Source organism: Monodelphis domestica, chromosome 1, assembly GCF_027887165.1.
Source record: "Monodelphis domestica isolate mMonDom1 chromosome 1, mMonDom1.pri, whole genome shotgun sequence".
In the NCBI taxonomy this organism is placed as follows: domain Eukaryota; kingdom Metazoa; phylum Chordata; class Mammalia; order Didelphimorphia; family Didelphidae; genus Monodelphis; species Monodelphis domestica.
In genome coordinates, this window is record NC_077227.1 from 705,992,632 (window position 1) to 706,010,524 (window position 17,893).

At 51.6% G+C, this 17,893-nt stretch overlaps 2 protein-coding genes across 3 annotated transcripts; one reads left to right on the forward strand and one right to left on the reverse strand.

Moving 5' to 3' along the window:
* Positions 1–5,723: 5,723 nt before the first annotated feature.
* CDT1 (chromatin licensing and DNA replication factor 1) lies at positions 5,724–12,987 on the forward strand. Its single transcript, XM_007477302.3, has 10 exons — positions 5,724–6,174; positions 7,084–7,173; positions 7,620–7,846; positions 7,975–8,172; positions 8,334–8,479; positions 8,559–8,662; positions 9,445–9,633; positions 9,712–9,921; positions 9,998–10,199; positions 10,405–12,987. Exons 1-10 carry the CDS (start codon positions 5,866–5,868, stop codon positions 10,569–10,571), a joined length of 1,842 nt encoding a protein of 613 aa, XP_007477364.2. The 5' UTR covers positions 5,724–5,865; the 3' UTR covers positions 10,572–12,987.
* On the reverse strand, positions 10,803–15,092 carry APRT (adenine phosphoribosyltransferase). 2 transcript variants are annotated; one of them, XM_001366382.4, is made up of 5 exons: positions 14,758–14,904; positions 13,801–13,907; positions 12,395–12,528; positions 11,666–11,744; positions 10,803–11,399 (listed from the first exon to the last, which is right to left on the reverse strand). In XM_001366382.4, exons 1-5 carry the CDS (start codon positions 14,835–14,837, stop codon positions 11,257–11,259), a joined length of 543 nt encoding a protein of 180 aa, XP_001366419.3. In that variant the 5' UTR covers positions 14,838–14,904; the 3' UTR covers positions 10,803–11,256. The 2 variants fall into 2 exon arrangements, with proteins under 2 accessions (XP_001366419.3, XP_056666836.1); XM_056810858.1 differs by lacking the exons at positions 10,803–11,399; positions 11,666–11,744; positions 12,395–12,528 and adding an exon at positions 12,641–12,779 and having other exon boundaries at positions 14,758–15,092.
* Positions 15,093–17,893: the final 2,801 nt, after the last annotated feature.

Below are 17,893 nucleotides of genomic sequence, written 5' to 3' on the forward strand. Positions count from 1 at the left end.
TTGTTGTTCAGTTATTTTCAGTTGTGTCTGACTCTCCATAACCCCATTTGGTGGTTTTCTTGGCAAAGATGCTGGGGTGGTTTTTCATTTCCCTCTACAGCTCATTGGACGAAGTTTAGTGACTTGCCCAGGGTCACACAGCTAGTGAATGTCTGGGGTTGGATTTGAACTAATAAAGATGAATCTTCCTGACTCCATGCCCAGTATTCTATCCACTACACTACCTAGCTGCCCAAGTGCTTGTATGATCCCCATTTTGCAGTTTAGGAAACCGAGGCAAATAGGGGTGATATGAGTTGTCCACGGTCAGTAAGTGTCAGGGGCTGGACTTGAAGTCAGGTCTTCTTGACTCCAGACCTGCCATTTTATCTACTCTCCTGTCAGTTACCACTCCTCTGATTTCTGTTTGGCTATCAACTTGGATAAATTGATTTATTTGCTATGTGTGTTCATTGTGGGACTGGCATTTGGTGGGAGGAAGGTCAAGTCTTTGATACGGAGCTTGGGGACCTTTTTTTCCCCAGTAAGGGACAGTGATAAGAAGTGTAGCTTGAACCCTAAACCAATAAAATGTATGGGAGCAGAGAGATATAATTCCAGCTCAGCACTCCTCTCCAAGGAGAGCAGAGCAGCCTCTGGCCCCCTCTTCTTGCTTATCTTCCTGGCAGGAACCAAAATCTCCTTTGGAGAAGGAGGGGCAGGAGATGCTAGAAATATCCACCCTGTGTGCCTCCCTTTGAGCCACATTTAGACACTCCTGGACTACATGGGCAAAAACAAACTCATGCACACACACGCACACACCCTTACATGAGTTCATAGTGTAGGCTCATTCTTTTCAATAACCAACAAGTATGCACAGAACATTCCCATCGTTTTCAAGCTACTTTTAGACGGTGGTTACATCTATATGGCCCTTCCCCAACCCAAAACAAAGCCCATACATGAAAGGCTATTCGAGGAAGGAAAGAATATATTAATGTGATTGAATTTGAGGGGAAATATCATATCTTATTCTAATGTAACCAATTTCCTTTGGAATCTGACATATTTTATTAATTTAAAAACAATATTCTGAGAAGAGGTCCACATCAGATCACCAAAGAGGTCTATGATATAAAAAAAGTCCATAATCTCTGTCCTAGACTCAAAAGGGAGCCACTAGAATATAATGGGGAAGGACATGGCCAGATCTGTAATTTAAGAAAAATGATTTCAATAATGCATGTATAACCCAGTTGAATTGCTTGTCAACTCCAGGAGTGGGGAGGGGATGGATGAGGGGAGGAAGACATGGATCATATAACTTTGGAAAACGTATATGTAAATTTGTTATTGGAATAAAATAATAATTAAACAAAAGAAAAGAAAAACCACTTTGAAAGCTGTGGACAGCTGATTGGATGTGAAAGTTAAGAGCTGGAAATAATGCTAAGGTTGTTAACCTGAGGGGCTGGAAAGAAAATGGCGCCTCCAACATTAATAGGGAAGTTTGGAAGGCATAGAATTTTGAGGATTGCTAATGTAATGAGATCTGTAAGACAGATCAGGAACTATCCATGCTTGATCATCCTGTGACCATTATGTGGGCCACCCAAAATGTAAAGTGAGAAGGATGGGGTTAAGTGAGGCTCTCACTCATTGGGCATTGCCCAAGAACACAGAGTCCAACCTTCAAGGGGCCGCTACTGTAGTGTTGAAATGATCTGTAGGTTGGTGGATGGATACAATGGTTGGAGGTGGGTGCAGGAGAATTTTCTCAATACTACAACTCAGAAGTGGGGAGGATGGGAGCTTGTACCATGAAGGGAAAGGGACCAGCCATGGGATGCTGAAGGAGAAGATGTGGTTGCCTAGGAGACATGTCTCAGAGTTGTCTGATTTGAGGAGAGGGGGGATATGACCCTTCCCACTCTCTGATTTGTTGATCATATACTACTTGAGGTCAGGCCACAATTTCCCCTCAAAGGGCTGGGACCCCCACTTTGTAGAACATTGACACAGTTTCCCAAAGTTATCCCACAATGCCTTGTTGAAGCATTTTTGAAAGCTAGCAGAGCAGAAGAAATGCTTGACAGGGTCCCAAGGAATTGGGTAGGCTAATGGACTTGGCACAAAGAATACCCAAATTCAAATTCTGCCCCAAATGGACAAGTCACTTCAATGTTTTCTCTAAGCTTCAGTTTTCTGGTCTGTAAAGTGGGGATAATAACCAGCTACGGTGTCCTATCTTATACAAGTGTAGGTAATAACATAATAGATGTAAAGAACTATATATGTCAGTAATTTTTACAAAGTTGGGAAGTCTTCCAAAGCAGTCTGGAGGGTGAATTATGTAACTTGTTAAGAATCAGCCTAGCTAAGTTCTGATGGGCTCATTATAAGAGCTTAGACTGCTAGAGAATTGTTTTGACCACAACTTCTTAAATTGTTAATTAAGGCAGAGAGGGATTAGTATTCTATTATCAGAGGAAGCATCCACATGGATAAAATAAATTACAAGTCTTTGAACTTTTTGAAAGTCTCCTGTTTACATTTACAATGCCCTAATAGACTGCTGGGAAAAAATACTAAGGCCCACATTGACCATGGTAATAAATTTCATTCCAGCTATTTCTCTGATCTACCCAAGAATTATGAAATTAGTCTTACGTAAAGTGCTTTATAAACCATAAAACCATACTGTTAAAGTAAATAGAGCACTGTTCCTGGAGTCAGGAAGACCTGAATTCAAATCTTGTTGTAAATATTTACAAACTGTGTGACCCTGGGCAAGTCATTTAACCTCTGTCTGCCTCAGTTTCCTAATGTGTAAAATGAAGTGGTTGGGCTCTATAGTCTCTAAAACTCCTTCCAGGTCTAAACCTATGATCCTATATCTATTTCAGCTATCTTCATTGTTATTATTCCAAAAGAATGAACTCCAAGACATGTCTGCATGGCTTTACTGGAATGAGATTTCCTTAGAGGGAATAACTTGCACACCCAACATATAGAAATGAATTGAATTGTGGATAAAGCAGAATTGGCGAGTAGCTGATTTTTACTGCTGTTAGTCCCCCGAATTAAGCATTTTAGACATTTTACTTGGAAATCTTTTAAAACCACAGTACTCAAGATCTCTGAGCCAGAGTTGGATGTTTCAGAGAGGCAAATTCTGTTCCCATCTCAGGAACAATTTCCTCATGATTAGAACTGCCTAAAAGTGAAACTCAGTGGATTGAGAGTCAGACCTAGAAACCTAGAGACACAAAGTCCTGGGTTCAAATTTGACCTCTGATACTTCCTAGCTGTGGGACTGTGGGACCCGGAAAAGTCCCTTAACCCCCATTGCCTAGCCCTTACTGTTCTTTTGCCTTGGAACCAATACACAGTATTGATTCTAAGACAAATAGTAACAATAATAATAACTAAAAATAACTTGATTCTACTATGGAAGGTAAGAGTTAAAAAAAATTATTTAAGTTTGTTGTAAAGGATTGTGGGTTTAACTTCAGGGAGAAGGGATTTTCAGGAGGGAAGGCAATGATTATGGGGATTGGGGCAGGAAGATGAGGTTTTTCCTGACCACATTTCTCAGGTAACCAGGAAATGTTGATGGGTGGGAAGATAGCAGCCTCAGCATTCTTCTGTGTACTCAGCTCCAGAGTAGACTAAGGAGGCTGGGGTAGATGAGGAGACGTTGTAGTTGGTTTGGCCAAGTCAAGGGTCAATCTACCGGTCACTACTGCCTAGGCAGAGAGGAAATTCTGCCTAAAAGTCAAAAGAATAGCTAGGAAAACAAATTTCATCCTGAGATCATGGGAGTCAGAGTTGGGAGAGACTTAATATCCCAGCTAAAGGAAACATGGTGGAGTGGTTAGAATGTAAAACCTGATGTCAGGTTTTTAAACCTGGGTTTTTAAAACAAAGAAACAAAAACCCCTCAGTGCCTCAGTTTCCTCATCTGTAAAAAAGAGACATTTGAGTGTTTCTTTTTTTTAATTTTTTCTTTATTTTAATAACAAATTTCCACACAAGTTTTCCAAAGTTATATGATTAATATTGTCTCCCTCTTCCCTCCTAGAGTTGACAAGCAATTCAATCTGGGTTATACATGTATTATCATGCAAAATATATTTCCAAATCATATACCCAAACTATCAATGAGCTTAATTGTTTCTAATGACTTATTTTTTTCTAAAGCCTAGATTAGTACATTTTGGGTTTTTTATTTTTATTTTTTACCAATTACATGTAATACATTTCTACATAAGTTTTCCTAAGTTACATAATCAAACTTAGCTCCTTTCCCTGCCCCCTCCTGTTTTGATCTGGGTTATACATATATTATCCTGCAAAACAGATTTCTATATCATTCATTTTTGTAGGTGAGTAACCTTTTAAAACCAAAACTCTGAAACATAAACCCAAATAAATAAATGAAAAATCATGCTTTCATCTACATTCCAACTCCAACAGTTCCGTCTCTGGAGGTGTATAGTTTTTTGTTTATAAAAAGAGATCAATTAGGGGACAGCTGGGTAGCTCAGTGGATTGAGAGCCAGGCCTAGAGATGGGAGGTCCTAGGTTCAAATCTGGCCTCAGACACTTCCCAGCTGTGTGACCCTGGACAAGTCACTTAACCCCCATTGCCTAGCCCTCACCACTCTTCTGCCTTGGAACCAATACACAGTATTGACTCCAAGACAGAAGGTAAGGGTTTAAAAAAAGGGGGGGGGGTAGCACTGGGGATACAAGTACAAAAGTAAACAGCCCTCTCCTCAAGGAGATCCAATATATACATATGTCTATAAAATATATGTATACGTATATATTTTCAGGCAAGTGTTTTCTTGGGGCAAAGATATTGGAATAGTTGGTCACTTCCATTTCCAGCTTATTTTATGGATGAGGACACTGAAGCAAACAGGGCTAAGTGATTTGTCCAGGGTCACATAGCTAGTAAGTGTCTGAGCCAAGATTTTAACTCTGGAAGATGTCCTTCTGACTGGCGAAACACATAGGTATATAAAAGTCAACTGAAGGAAATCTTGGAAAGGAAGACACAAAGACCTCCTGCAAAAGGCGGCATTTGTGCTGAATCTTGAAGGAAATTAAGCAGCCGGCACACAGCTCGTGCAGACATAAGGATGGGGAAATGAATAGCAAGAAGGCCAGTTTGGCCAGAGTTCGTGGAAGGAAGTAAAACTGAAGTAAAACTAAGTAGACTGGAAAGTCAGGAAGAGTCTTGTTTGCTTGTTTAAACCTTCCACCTTAAGACCTTCCGTCTTAGAACTAATACTGTGATTGGTTCCAAGGCAGAAAAGCGGTAAAGGTTGGGCAATAGGGGTGAAGTGACCTGCCCCCGATCACACAATTAATAAGTGTCTGGGGCCATATTTGAACTCGAGATCCCCGTATTCGCCTTGAAAAGGTGCAATGAAGTTGCACTGCGGCCGTTCCCCAGTCCACGGACGCTTGCATTTTTTGCAACAAAAATAACCTACGTTGGTGTTCGAGAGCCCTGCCTTTGCTTTTACCCTCTTGCCCTATAGAAGACTCTGAGTTAAAGGAACGATCACTTTAATTCTTTTTCTCCAGCGTAATTCCCGCTGCTACCCTTCCTACTTCCTCCTCCCTCCACCTCAGAAGAGAGATTCTCCTAGACACCTAAGCCTGCACCGAGGGGCGGAAGACTCTGGAAGGACGCCTGGGATTGGGTCGCGTCAGTGGTCTGGGCGGGCCCTCCCCGGAAGGGGCGGGGCCTCCCGGGCAGTGGCGCGAAAACCCGCGGTTCGGGCGGGGTCTTCCGTTTGGGACTTTGTGTATATTCTCCTCTGGCCCTGCGTTTCTCGCGCCGGGGCCGCCCCGAGTCTCGCAGCCATGGCGCAGAGCAAAATCACCGAGTTCTTCTCCTTGCGCAAGGGCTCGAGTTCGGCCGCCCCGGGGTCTCGCGGCCCGCTGAAGCTCCGCCGGAGCCCGGTGAAGTCGGAGGGGCAGCGCAACGTGTCCCCGCGTACTCCGGCACAAGCCCCCGGCGGTCCGACCCCCACCCCGAGCGGCAGCGGGAGGAAGCGGGGCCGCCGCACCTCGGACCCAAACCATGAGGCGGAGGCCCCGCCCGTGCGGCGCGCGGCGAGGAGGAGGCTGGTGCTGGCCGAAGATTCGGAGGCTCAGGAGGAGGAGGCCACGGTGAGAGCGCCCCCGCTAGGCGGAGAGAGTAGGGGGGAGGTGCTGGAGTTGGCTACCGCTAGGCACACTATGGCCGCTGCATGCACGATTGCTTGATTCCATTGGAAGCTTGCTGCCTTGTTGGAGCGAAGGAGGCCACTTCCAAAGAAGTTGGCAATATTGGGGCCCGCTTCCCATGTACTGTAAACTGGGGGAGAGAGCCAGAGAACCCAGGTCCTGGGTTCAAATGTGGCCTCCCACACGTCCCAGCTGTCTGACCCTGGGCAAGTCACTTCCTCTCATTGCCTAGCCCTTCTCACTCCTGCCTTAGAACGCAGTATGGTTTCTAAGAGGGAAAGTAAAGGTTTAAATGTGCCCTTGAATGACGGAGCCCCATCGTGGTTTAGTACTGAACCGTAGCAGGGCGCTGGACTTGGAGCCAGGAGGACCTGAGTTCGAATTCCATCCCACAGAGGTATTCCCTGTGTGTATAAGGCACCTCCTAGCGACTGTTGTCTAGGCTTGGCAGGGAGCCCCCCAGAGAGGCCCAGCCCCACCCCGCCCCCTCCAAGCGATGTCTCCGGATCGTCTTTCCCACTCGCAGCCCCCCATCGTGGTTCCCCCGAGCCAGCAGACTCCCAGGTTACCCCGTGGCCAGTCCCAGCCAGAACCCGGGCCTCTTTGCGCCTCCTCTTCCAGCCAGTTATCGAATTTCATACCCATTAAGTGAGAAAGCTGCGAGGGTAGAGCGGGGGACACGCCCCTAACATGGCAGGTGCTGAGCTGGAGGCAGGGCCGGCCCAGGCCTCCACTCTGCTGGCCTTGTCTGGCTCCTTGTCCGATCGCTTCAAGCCCCTGCGGGCTGCTTAGAATCGGGCCAGGGGGGGCCTGGGCTCTGGCCTCACGCCCTCTCCGCTTCCTCCGGCGCAGGTCTCCAGCTCCAGCTCTCCAGCAGCCCCCTCGGAGGGGAAGGAGGAGGCGCCGTCTGCCCCCCTCCCAGCAGCCTCAGCCCTGGATGCCGTAAGTAGATCCCGGCAGAGGGGGGCGGCTTCCTGGGGAGGAGAAGGAGCCGCTCTCGGCACGCCTTGCTTCCCGATATCTTGGGGACTTTGTAAAATTTCATTTATCTTTCCCTTGTGTCCATCCAAATGCAGATGAGATCATAGAAAAGTCAAGGCCTGAGGACCGATTGGGGGCTTTTTTAAACCTTAGAGTCAGTCCTGTGCGGGGTCCCAAGGAGGAGGAGCCCGGGCCAAGCCATGGGGCGCAGGGCAGGGGGGTCACACAGCCAGGGTCACTGAGGCCACGTTTGACCCCAGGTCCTCCCGCCTCTAGGCCCTGCAGTGCCCTTTATAAAGCAGCAGTTTTCCCAGGCAGGCTTCGCCTCTCTTCTCAGCCTCTGCTCCCATGGGGGGGGAGCCTCCGTGCAGGGCCTGCACACCCTCTCACCCGTCCTTGCCCCTCAGGGCCCCCCAGCGCCAAACCTCTCGGAGCTGAAGTCTCGGCTGCAGAAGATCCGGGAGCTGACCCGCCGGGCAGCCCCCGATGCCTCCATCCCAAAGGGCCCCGGCAGCCTCCAGAACCACGTGCAGCGAGCCCGAGAGCTGGGGGCCCGGATCCGGGCCCGCCAGTCCGCCCACCCGGAGAAAAGCGAAGCGCAGAGCCCTCAGGAGGCGGCCCCTGCAGAGCCCTGGTGAGGTGCCGCTGGGGAGGGGGAGCAGGGACAGGAGGCCCGGCCAGTTCGGGGGGGGGGGGCTGGCTCAGGTCGGGGGTGCCTTTCCTGTGTGTGTGTGTGACCGCTTTGGCTCCCTTGTGCCGCAGCCCCCCGAAGGCTCCCGCCTATGAGCGGTTCCACAGCCTCGCCCAGCCGGGCAGCCCGGGCCTGGCGCTGCCCTACAAGTACAAGGTGCTGGCCGAGATGTTCCGCAGCATGGACACGGTGGTCAGCCTGCTCTTCAACCGCTCCGAGCTGGTGACTTTTGCCAAGGTCAAGCAGGGCGTCCAGGATATGCTGCACAAGTGAGTGGGGGAGGGGGGGAGCCTGTGTCCGGCCTGCTGCTGGGGGCCTGGAGCATCGCTGACCCCAGATCCATGCGGGCCGGCAGGGCCCGGCTCCAGTCTGGCCTTGGAGGCCGTGGCTGGGGTCGCCTCTCACCCGGGCCCCTGCTTGCCTCTGCCAGGAGGTTTGAGGAGAAGAACGTGGGCCAGATCAAGACCGTCTTCCCAGACTCGTACCGTTTCCGGCAGGAGCGGAACATCCCTGCGTTTGGCTCCGGCGGGAAGCGCTCTGACTATCAGCTCACCATCGAGCCTGTGCTGGAGCCAGGTGGGGGCGGGGGCCGGGGGAGGGGAGTTCAGGGGGGGGCAGCCTGTTTAGGGGGCTGACGGGTGTGGCCTCTCCCCAGAGGACGGAGGCCAGGGAGCCCCCCAGATGTCGGCCTCCCGCCTCCTGCAGCGCCGGCACACCTTCGGCAGGAACCTGGTGAAGCTGGTCAGGGAGCAGCACAAGGTGAGCCAGAGAGGGGCCCCGGCGGGGTTTGGGGGCTCAGCTGGGGAGCAGCTCCAGCTTTGGTGTCAAGCCCGGGGGACCACCCTGCCTGGGCCGTCTGGGCTCCTCCGCTTGGTCTGTAACTCCCTCCCAGGCTGGCTCTGCCGGGCACACCCTCCCCTGCAGTACTCGGGGCTCAGGGCAGGGAGAGCCGGGCCTTAGTCAGGGTTTTAGTGTATTTTCCCTTCCCCAGTGACGCGGCTTCCTGGCGTTCCCCTCCAGCCTCCCTCCTGCTTCCTGCTGATGCCCCTCTCTGTCCCGTCATGATTCTCTCCTTTGTCAAAACTTCCTCCGGTGGATTGAGAGCCAGGCCTAGAGACGGGAGGTCCTGGGTTCAAATCTGGCCTCAGACACTTCTAGCTGTGTGACCCTGGGCAAGTCACTTAACCCCCAATGCCTCACCTTTACCACTCCTCTGCCTTGGAACCAATACACAGTATTGACTCCAAGACGGAAGGTGAGGGTTTAAAAAAAAAAAAAACTTTCTCATTTTCCTGTTGTCATCCTCCTTGCAGTGCGCTTTGCCAGAAAAGTGCCTATGAATTTTCAGTCGGGTCTGATGGGCCCCTTCCTTCTCCGACCCCTTTTATGGATGAGGAAACTGAGGCAGACGGGGCGCCGTGACGTGGCCAGGGCCCCAGGCCACTTGGGATCTGAGGCCAGATTGGATCCTGGGCTCGAGGTCCCAGTTCAGCCTCTGTGAATAGTGCCAGAGCTCACCCCCAGGCGCTGTCTCCTCCCAGGCCTTCCTCGCCTCCCTGAACCCGCCGCTGGTGGTGCCAGAAGACCAGCTGACCAGGTGGCACCCCAGATTCAATGTGGATGAAGTGCCGGACGTCGTCCCAGCTGAGCTGCCCAAGCCGCCCCACTCCGACACCGTCACGAGTGCGCAGGAGATGCTGGCCAGAGCGCGCGCCATGCTGACCCCCAAGGTGGGTGGTACGGAGATGGCGGGGGCTGGGCGCCCTTCCTCGAGGAATCAGCTTCCAACTGTGTCTCTGCCTCCACAGATGGAGAGGGCTTTGGCCCAGCTGGCTCTGAAGACGGCTGGCTGCAGCCCTGGCTCTCCTGGCCCCCAGGGCCCCCCCACACCCAGTTCTGCTGGCTTCCAGAGTCCCCCCACACCGGGCTCACCTGATCTCCGCAGCCCCCCAAAGCTCACTTCCCCATCCAGCTCCCCCAGTGCCCTGAGGGGTGTCTCCCAAGCCCTGTTGGAGCGGGTAAGTGAGGGCCCCTGGAGGGGTGAGGAGTTCCTGCGCCCAGCACAGCTGACTGCTAGCTTCCCTCCCTCCACAGATCCGAGCCAAGGAGGCCCAGAAGCTGCAGGCCCTGATGACCCGCAGACCTCAGCAGGAGGAGCGGCTGCTGGTGCTGTCCAGGCTGCCCGAGCTGGCCCGCATCCTGCGCAGCGTCTTTGTGGCCGAGAAGAAGCCAGCACTGACCATGGAGGTGGCCTGTGCCAGGATGATCGGCAGCTACGGCCCATCCTTGACACCCGGTATGGGCTTTTGGAGTTGGGGAGGGGCTAGGCCTAGAGGCGGGAGGGTCAAATATAGCACCTTCCTCGCTGGGGGACCCTGGGCGAGTCACTGAACCCCCCAAGCGGGGCCAGCCTGACAGCGATGAAGGATGAAGACTCTTTATGGGGAGCTTGGGAATCCAGGCCCTGGGGTGTCCCTCCCTGATTCTGATCTCCCCCCCAGGAGAGATGGAGAAGCACCTGCAGGTCCTCTCTGAGCTGCTGCCTGACTGGCTCAGCCTCCATCGCGTGCGGACGGACACCTATCTGAAGCTGGACAAGTCGGCAGAGTTGGGCCCCATCGCCGAGAGGCTGGCCCGGATTACCCAAGAGGAGGAGAAGAAGCTGTGACTGGAACCCTGGCTGGACTCTGAACTGTCCATGATCCATTGAGGCTTTGGTGGTGGGTTTGTGTGTGCTGGAGCCCGCGGGAAGTGCTTTAGAAAAGACTTTATTCCAGAAAATAGGACCTTCCTCCCTTCTGCCCCCATTGGAAAATAAAGGCGATTCTGTAACTGAGGTTGCGGCCCATGGCGCGCCCTCATCTGACTCCTCTCCACCCAGAAGAAAGGCTCTGCGTGCTTCTGAACGAAGTTCTTTAATCAGATACAAAGAAGGGGCTCCCAGCGACTGTTCCCTCTCAAAGGGCCCTCCAGGGGGTTTGTCTCCCTCGTAGACTGGCACCAAGTCCCTCATCCTTGGCAGGCAGCGCACCCCAAGGCCGGACAGGCCCTCCACAGGAAGCACCTACAAAGCTGCCTCCAGGGGCCTCTGCTTCACTCAGGCCGCCAGTCTGGTTTGGCACAATGTGGGGGACCCACCAGGTGCCTCCCACTGCGCTCTAGAGGCCAGGGACGTCTGGCACAGGTCCCTGGAGCCGGGCTGGCAGGTCCAGGGAATTCTAAGCACAAAGTCAAGAGCGTGGCAGGACCCTCCAGGACCCAGAGAGCTCTTCTCTGGAGAGCCCGGGCTCCTCTGGGGCAGCCCACAGTCCATGTTGTCATCGCTGGGCAATGGCCAGAGGGAGGGCCTGTCCTCAGTCGTACTGCAGCAGGGAGAAGAAGGGTACCTGGGCCAGCTTCTCTCGGCCCCGCAGGGATGTCAGCTCCACCAGCGTCAGGGCCTCGAGCACGTCGGCCTTCAGGCTGCGCAGCAGCTTGCAGGCGGCTCCCATGGTACCTGCGGTCGGGCAAGAGTGGGTGGCATGAGGGTCGCCGAGGCCCCACTGCCTGGGCACCTGGGGGGCAGCTCAGCAGGGGGCACCCCACTAGAGGAAGGACACCGGCTGGCTCAGCACCGCTGGCCTGGCCGTGTGCTATTGCATTTTTATTTTGTTAAATATTTCCCAATGACCTTTTAATAGGGTTCTGGCTGTGCGCCGGCCACCCACCCGCCTCCGGCTTGAATGAGGGCCAGGGCAGCCGGCCTCCCCAGCATCTGCTCACCTCCAGTGGCCATCAGGTCGTCCACAATGACCACCTTCTTGCCTGGCTCGATGGCGTCTTCCTGCATCTCCAATTCTGCCTGAAGAACAACCCCCCAGCCCAGCTGTAGTGTGTGGGTGGGGGGAGCTGCCCCGCCAGACCCCTCGGTGTCCTCGGAGCCCCTCGAAGCTACTGGGGCTGGTGCACCGCAGGCAGGAGGAGCAGGGTTCAAGCTGCGCACGGCCCAGGACAGTGACAGGCCGCCCTCCCCTTGGGCACAGCTGGGGCACACTTGGAAGGGCCTTTGACTTCTCCCAGGCTTTCACTCCCTCCTGCTGGGTGCAGCTGCCTGACCAGCACTTCTGTCTGTTCTTCCAACCGTGGACTCGTCCTTGGGCCCGGCCTGCAGCGGGGGTGGGGGTGGGGGGCCTCCAGCGACACGCCAGCCCCCCACCCAACCCAAGCAGGCCTGAGGCCCTCCTCTGAGCCTCTACAGGCTGTCAGTGGCCACCAGGCTTCGGAGGGCCGGCCAGACTGCCAATGGGCCGGGGGGTGTCCTGAGCCCTTCCCAGGGGGACTGATGGTGGCCAGCCTGTGGGACATCCTACACCCCCCCGAGGAGGAGCACGGCCCTCCCTGGCCAGGCTCCCAGCAGTCCCCTTCCCTGCCATCTTCCCCAGGAAGGCCCAACCCCACCCCGGGCGCCCAGGGCTGAGGGGAAGAGGGAGGCCGGGCGGCCTCTGCGCTCACCTGGCCGTACTCCAGAGAGTAGCTGGTACAGATGGTGGGTCCCGGCAGCTTCCCGCGCTTGCGGATCAGCACAAAGCCGATGCCCAGTTTCTGGGCCAGGGAGGGCCCAAACAGGAAGCCGCGAGCGTCCAAGCCTGGGGGAGGGGGGGGGGTGAGGCGTGGAGGACGCTGGGGGCACCCAGCCTGCGAGCCTCCGCGGGGGACACCTTCGGGGCTCTCATATTCCCGCCCTCCATGAGGAGCTGCTGCAGGACGAGAACTTCTGAGCGAACATTCAGAGTTTTTCACGCCATCAGTGAGTCACCAAGAGCACAAATCGAGATCACTGAAGGGGGCGGAAGAGCGGAGGCCGGACGGCGGCCGCGGGTGCCGAGTCCGGGCAATCCTGAGGGACAAGGCGGAACAAGCAAAGGCTCCGTGGCCTGGCCTGGGTCCGAGAGTGGCCTCGCCGGTCAAGTCACCGGGTGTGACCGCCTCGGCCTTCCTGGCCCAAACCCAAGCCCAGAGGAGGGGAGCCGGGCCGGAGCCTTCCCAGGGGAGCTTTCTCTGACGATGTGCATAATAAAAATGTAGTTAAAATAACGTGAAAAGAAGCCAAACTGTCAGCGTCCTCCGGTTGTGTCTGGCACAAGAGCGACTCCTGCCCTCAGCATGGAGGGAAGAAGCTATTTCCGGAAATGCCTCTATCTGGAAACGACCATAAGGTAGAAACACAAGGAAGCCATAAAAGGGATTTCTAAAATCGCAGATGTAAGCTGCAACTCTGGGCTAGTGGGTCGAAGTAGGTTTTTATTTTTCATTTAAAGAATGAAACCCGGACCTTCCGTTTTACAATACTCAATATGAATGTCACAGCGGAAGAGGGCTGAGGGCTAGTGACTCGCCCAGGGTCACAGTGCTAGGCAGAGTCTGAGTTCAGATATGAACCCAGGACCTCCCCTCTCTAGCTGGCTCGCAAATCGACTGAGCTGTCTAGTCGCCCATGAATGCCCTTCTTCGTATGGGAAGGACAGACAGACAGACAGAGATGGCCATCAGATGGGCGACTCCTCCAGAGGTTGGCTGGCACCTTCTCTGAGGAGCTGTTAGGTGACTAGCCCAGGGTCACCTAGGTTGCCTCCCCCAGCGGGACAGCAGGCACAGGCTGGGCGGGGGCGGCTCACTGAAGGAGACACGGAAGCCGCAGATGGGGGCTGCCTGGGGGAGGCCTTCAGAGGGTCTGGTTGGGGATAATATCTCCAAGTGGCGGCGGGAATCACCGTCAAGAAAATACTTCAAAAGTGTTTTGCAAGCCTGACCGGGCCAGAGCCAGAGCCAGAGCGGTGTCGGTATCACCTGAGAGCGGCCGACCCTGTCGGCAGGTGCTTGGCACACGCTTGTTTTTCAGCCCCCCCAGCCCAGCTCACCCGCAATGTAGTCGATCTTGGTCTTGTGATTTTCTTTCAGATGATCGGCCAGAAGTTCAATGGAAGCCCTGAAGGCTTCTGGGTCCTTCAACAAAGGGCTGATGTCCCTGGGAAGGGAAGGAGGCCGGTTAGAGAGAGCCGGCAGGCTTCTGGGGAGGGGGAGAAGCCAGGAGAGAGACCCACTCTGTGGCCTCATCCACGGGGTGGGGGGTGGGGGGCGCACAAAGAGGAGTTACATGATCCCACCAACCCAGAGGGAGGATTAAGACAAATCTAAAGAGATCCAAACAGCCCTGTGGATTGGGGGCCTCCCTCAAACATGCCCCTTTCTGAGGTTTCCTGCAAGCTGGGGGGGGCACCAGCGGGCAGGGACTCCCCCCCCCAACTCTGTACAATCAAGCTGTGGAAGGAAAGCCGGGGCGCGCCCTCTTAGCTAGGGACAGATACAAGGGCACTGTCTCATCTCTGGCGCGGCCTGGAGTGGGAGGGGAGCACCCCAAAGGGGCGTTTGAGGAAGTCAATTGCAAAAGGGGGGAGAGGCCGAGGGGAAAGGATGGGGGGAGGGGACCGTGGTCACTCGGGCACCAGTGGGCCAGAGGTGTGAGCACACCTGGAGGGCACGGCCAAGGCCCCCTCCAGCTCCCATCTCAGTGTATTCACTTCCCAGGGAGGCGGCTAGTCCCGGGACTTGGCTTTGAATTCCACCGGGTTGGCTAACATCTATGTGCCCGTAGGCATGTGACTTCCCCCTCCCGACCTACAGTTCCTCTTCGTAAATTTCAGATCTGTGAAATCAGCAGAGGCTCGGGGAGGAAGGGCGGGCACCTGGAAGGCGAGGTCCTGGGTACCAATCTCGGCAGGACGACTCCAGAAAGGTCAGTGCCCGCGACAAAGCCTTCACTGCCCGGAAACTTAACTCGCCTCGCCGCCCCTCAGCCCCGCAGGCCCAACTCTCACCGGAATAAGATCCCGGGCTTCGGGAAATCTGGGAAGCTCCGGACCCGCCGAGCCACGAGTTGCCGCTTAGACTCCGCCATGCCTACTCCGCGCTGAACTTCGCTGAACTGCGCCGGCGCGGGAAGAAGACGAAGAGAGGGATGGGAGACCCCGCCTCCCGGGCGTATTCTTTCCTGGCCCCGCCCCTTCCCCTGGACAAGGCCGAGGTTCGCAAACGTTTGGTCTTTGGCCATTAGGTGGCGCTGTGGAATTGGCAGGAACTGAACTCTAAGGCTGAAATGGACGTGACCCCAGCTAGATGCTTCCCTCTCCCAACACCAGACCCCTTATCTGTAAAATGGAGACAATAAAGAAAAAAAAGGCATTAAATAATAACCAATCTGATAGTTAGCATTTATAAAGCGCCTCCTATGTGCCAGGAATTTTAATAATAATAGCAGCTAACATTTATATAACACAGGACACAATAATAAATAATAAGAATAGCACTTATATAGCACAGGACACAATAAAAATAATAGTTAACATTTATATAGTACCTACTATGTGCCAAGCATGATAATAGTCATAGCTAGGATGCATGGGGCACCTACTATGTGTCAGGCATGACAATAATACCAGCTAGGATGTATGGGGCACCTACTATGTGCTAGGTACAATAATATTAATAACTAGCATTTATATAGTTTCTACTATATACGAGATGTTTTCATAGTAATAACTGACATTTACATAGCACCTACTATGTGCTAGGCGTTTTAATAATGATAACTTTTATATACTATGTGCCAGGCACTGTGCTAATTATCTCACTGGATCTCAAACACTGTGGGGTGGATGCTATTATGATCCCCCTTCCTTTCTGTCCCAAATTCTTACTTTCTGACTTAGTATTAATTCTAAGACAGAATGGCAAAGTCTAGGCAATATGTTGGAAGCCAGATTTCAGCTCGGGTCTCCTTGTGACGGTACCCACTGTAGCTAATTCATTCTTTAGTTAACTCATTTCCCTCTTCCCAGAAAACAGTGCTCTGAAAACCTTAAAGCTGTCCATTATTATTAGAGTAGACAAGCAAAAAAGACTGGTTGGAAGACATTGTGGGATCATTTTACAGATGAGGAAACTGAGGCCCCAGAGGTAAAATGTCTTGCCCAAAGGGCCCACCATCTGTAAGGACAAACACCCTGGTTCTTTCTTAGGAAGTTCGTTGATGGCTTGTTGGATTTCAATTTCTGATATGGGATTATTTAAGAATTCTATTTCCTCTTCTGTTAATCTAGGCAGTTTGTATTTTTGTTTATATTCATCCATTTCTCCTAAATTGGTGTATTTATTGCCATATAATTGGGCAAAGTAATTTCTAATGATTGCCTTAATTTCCTCTTCATCAGAGGTGCTGTCCCCCTTTTCATCTTTAATGCTGTGAATTTGCTTTTCTTCCTTCCTTTTTTTAATTAGATTGACCAGTACTTTGTCTATTTTGTTTGTTTTTTCAAAGTACCAGCTTCTTGTCTTATTTATTAAATCAATAGTTCTATCACTTTCGATTTTATTAATTTCTCCCTTAATTTTTAGGATTTCTAATTTGGTTTTCTGCTGGGGGTTTTTAATTTGATCGCTTTTGAGTTTTTTCATTTGCATTTCCAATTGATTGATCTCTGCTCTCCCTTGTTTGTTAATATAAGCATTCAGGGATATGAATTTACCTCTGATTACCGCTTTGGCTGCATCCCAAAAGGTTTGAAAGGATGTTTCGCCATTGTCATTTTCCTCGATGAAATTATTAATTGTTTCTATGATTTCTTCTTTAACTAAACGGTTTTGGAGTATCATATTGTTTAATTTCCAATTGGTTTTAGATTTGGTTTTCCATGTACCATTACTAATCATTATTTTTATTGCCTTGTGATCTGAGAAGGCTGCATTCATTATTTCTGCTTTTCTGCATTTGTGTGCTATGTTTCTGTGACCTAATGTATGGTCAATTTTTGTGAATGTGCCATGTGGTGCCGAGAAGAAGGTGTATTCCTTTTTATCCCTATTTATTTTTCTCCATATGTCTATTAATTCTAATTTTTCTAAGATTTCATTCACTTCTTTTACCTCTTTCTTATTTATTTTTTGATTTGATTTATCTAAATTTGATAATGGTTGGTTTAAGTCTCCCACTAGTATGGTTTTATTGTCTATTTCTTCCTTCAATTCTCCTAGTTTCTCCATTAGAAATTTGGGTGCTATATTATTTGGTGCATACATGTTGATTAATGATATTTCCTCATTGTCTATAGTCCCTTTTAACAAAATATAATTACCTTCCCTATCCCTTTTGATCAGGTCTATTTTTGCATTGGCTTTATCAGATATCATGATTACCACTCCTGCCTTCTTTCTGTCAGTTGAGGCCCAGAAGGTCTTACTCCATCCTTTAATTCTGACCTTGTGGGTGTCAACCCGCCTCATGTGTGTTTCTTGAAGACAACATATGGTAGGGTTTTGGATTCTAATCCATTCTGCTATTCGTCTATGTTTTATGGGTGAGTTCATCCCATTCACGTTCAAAGTTATGATTGTCATTTGTGGACTCCCTGGCATTTTGATTGCCTTCCCTAATTCTAACCTTTTCTTCTTCGGCTCTACCTTTTAGTCCAGTGATTTACTTTGAATCAGTCCCCCTTGTCCCCTCCCTTGATGTTTCCCTTTTTAGTCCCTCCCTTTTTCTTCCCTCCCCCTCCCCCCTCTCTTTCCCTCCCTTTTTGTTCTCCCTCTCCCCCTCCCCCCCTTGGTTTTCCCTTCTCCTTACCCTTGTTGGGTAAGATAGAATTCAGGATCCCAATGGATCTGGATGTTTTTCCCTCTCAGAGTTGATTTCCCTGAGATTGAGGTTTAAGTAAACCCCCCTCCCCTCTCTTCCTCTCCTTCTTATAGGAGTTTTCTTCCCCTCCCCTTCCCATGTGAATCTTTGTGTGAGAACCATTATTCTATTTGGTCTTTCTTTACCCCCTATTTATACATTACATTTTCCCCACATATTAGTATACATAGGTTGATATAAATGTAGTCCTTATAGAAGAGAGTTTGAGTAAAAGAAGAAGATAACATTTTCCCCTTTCCTTAATATTTACCTTTTCAGGTATT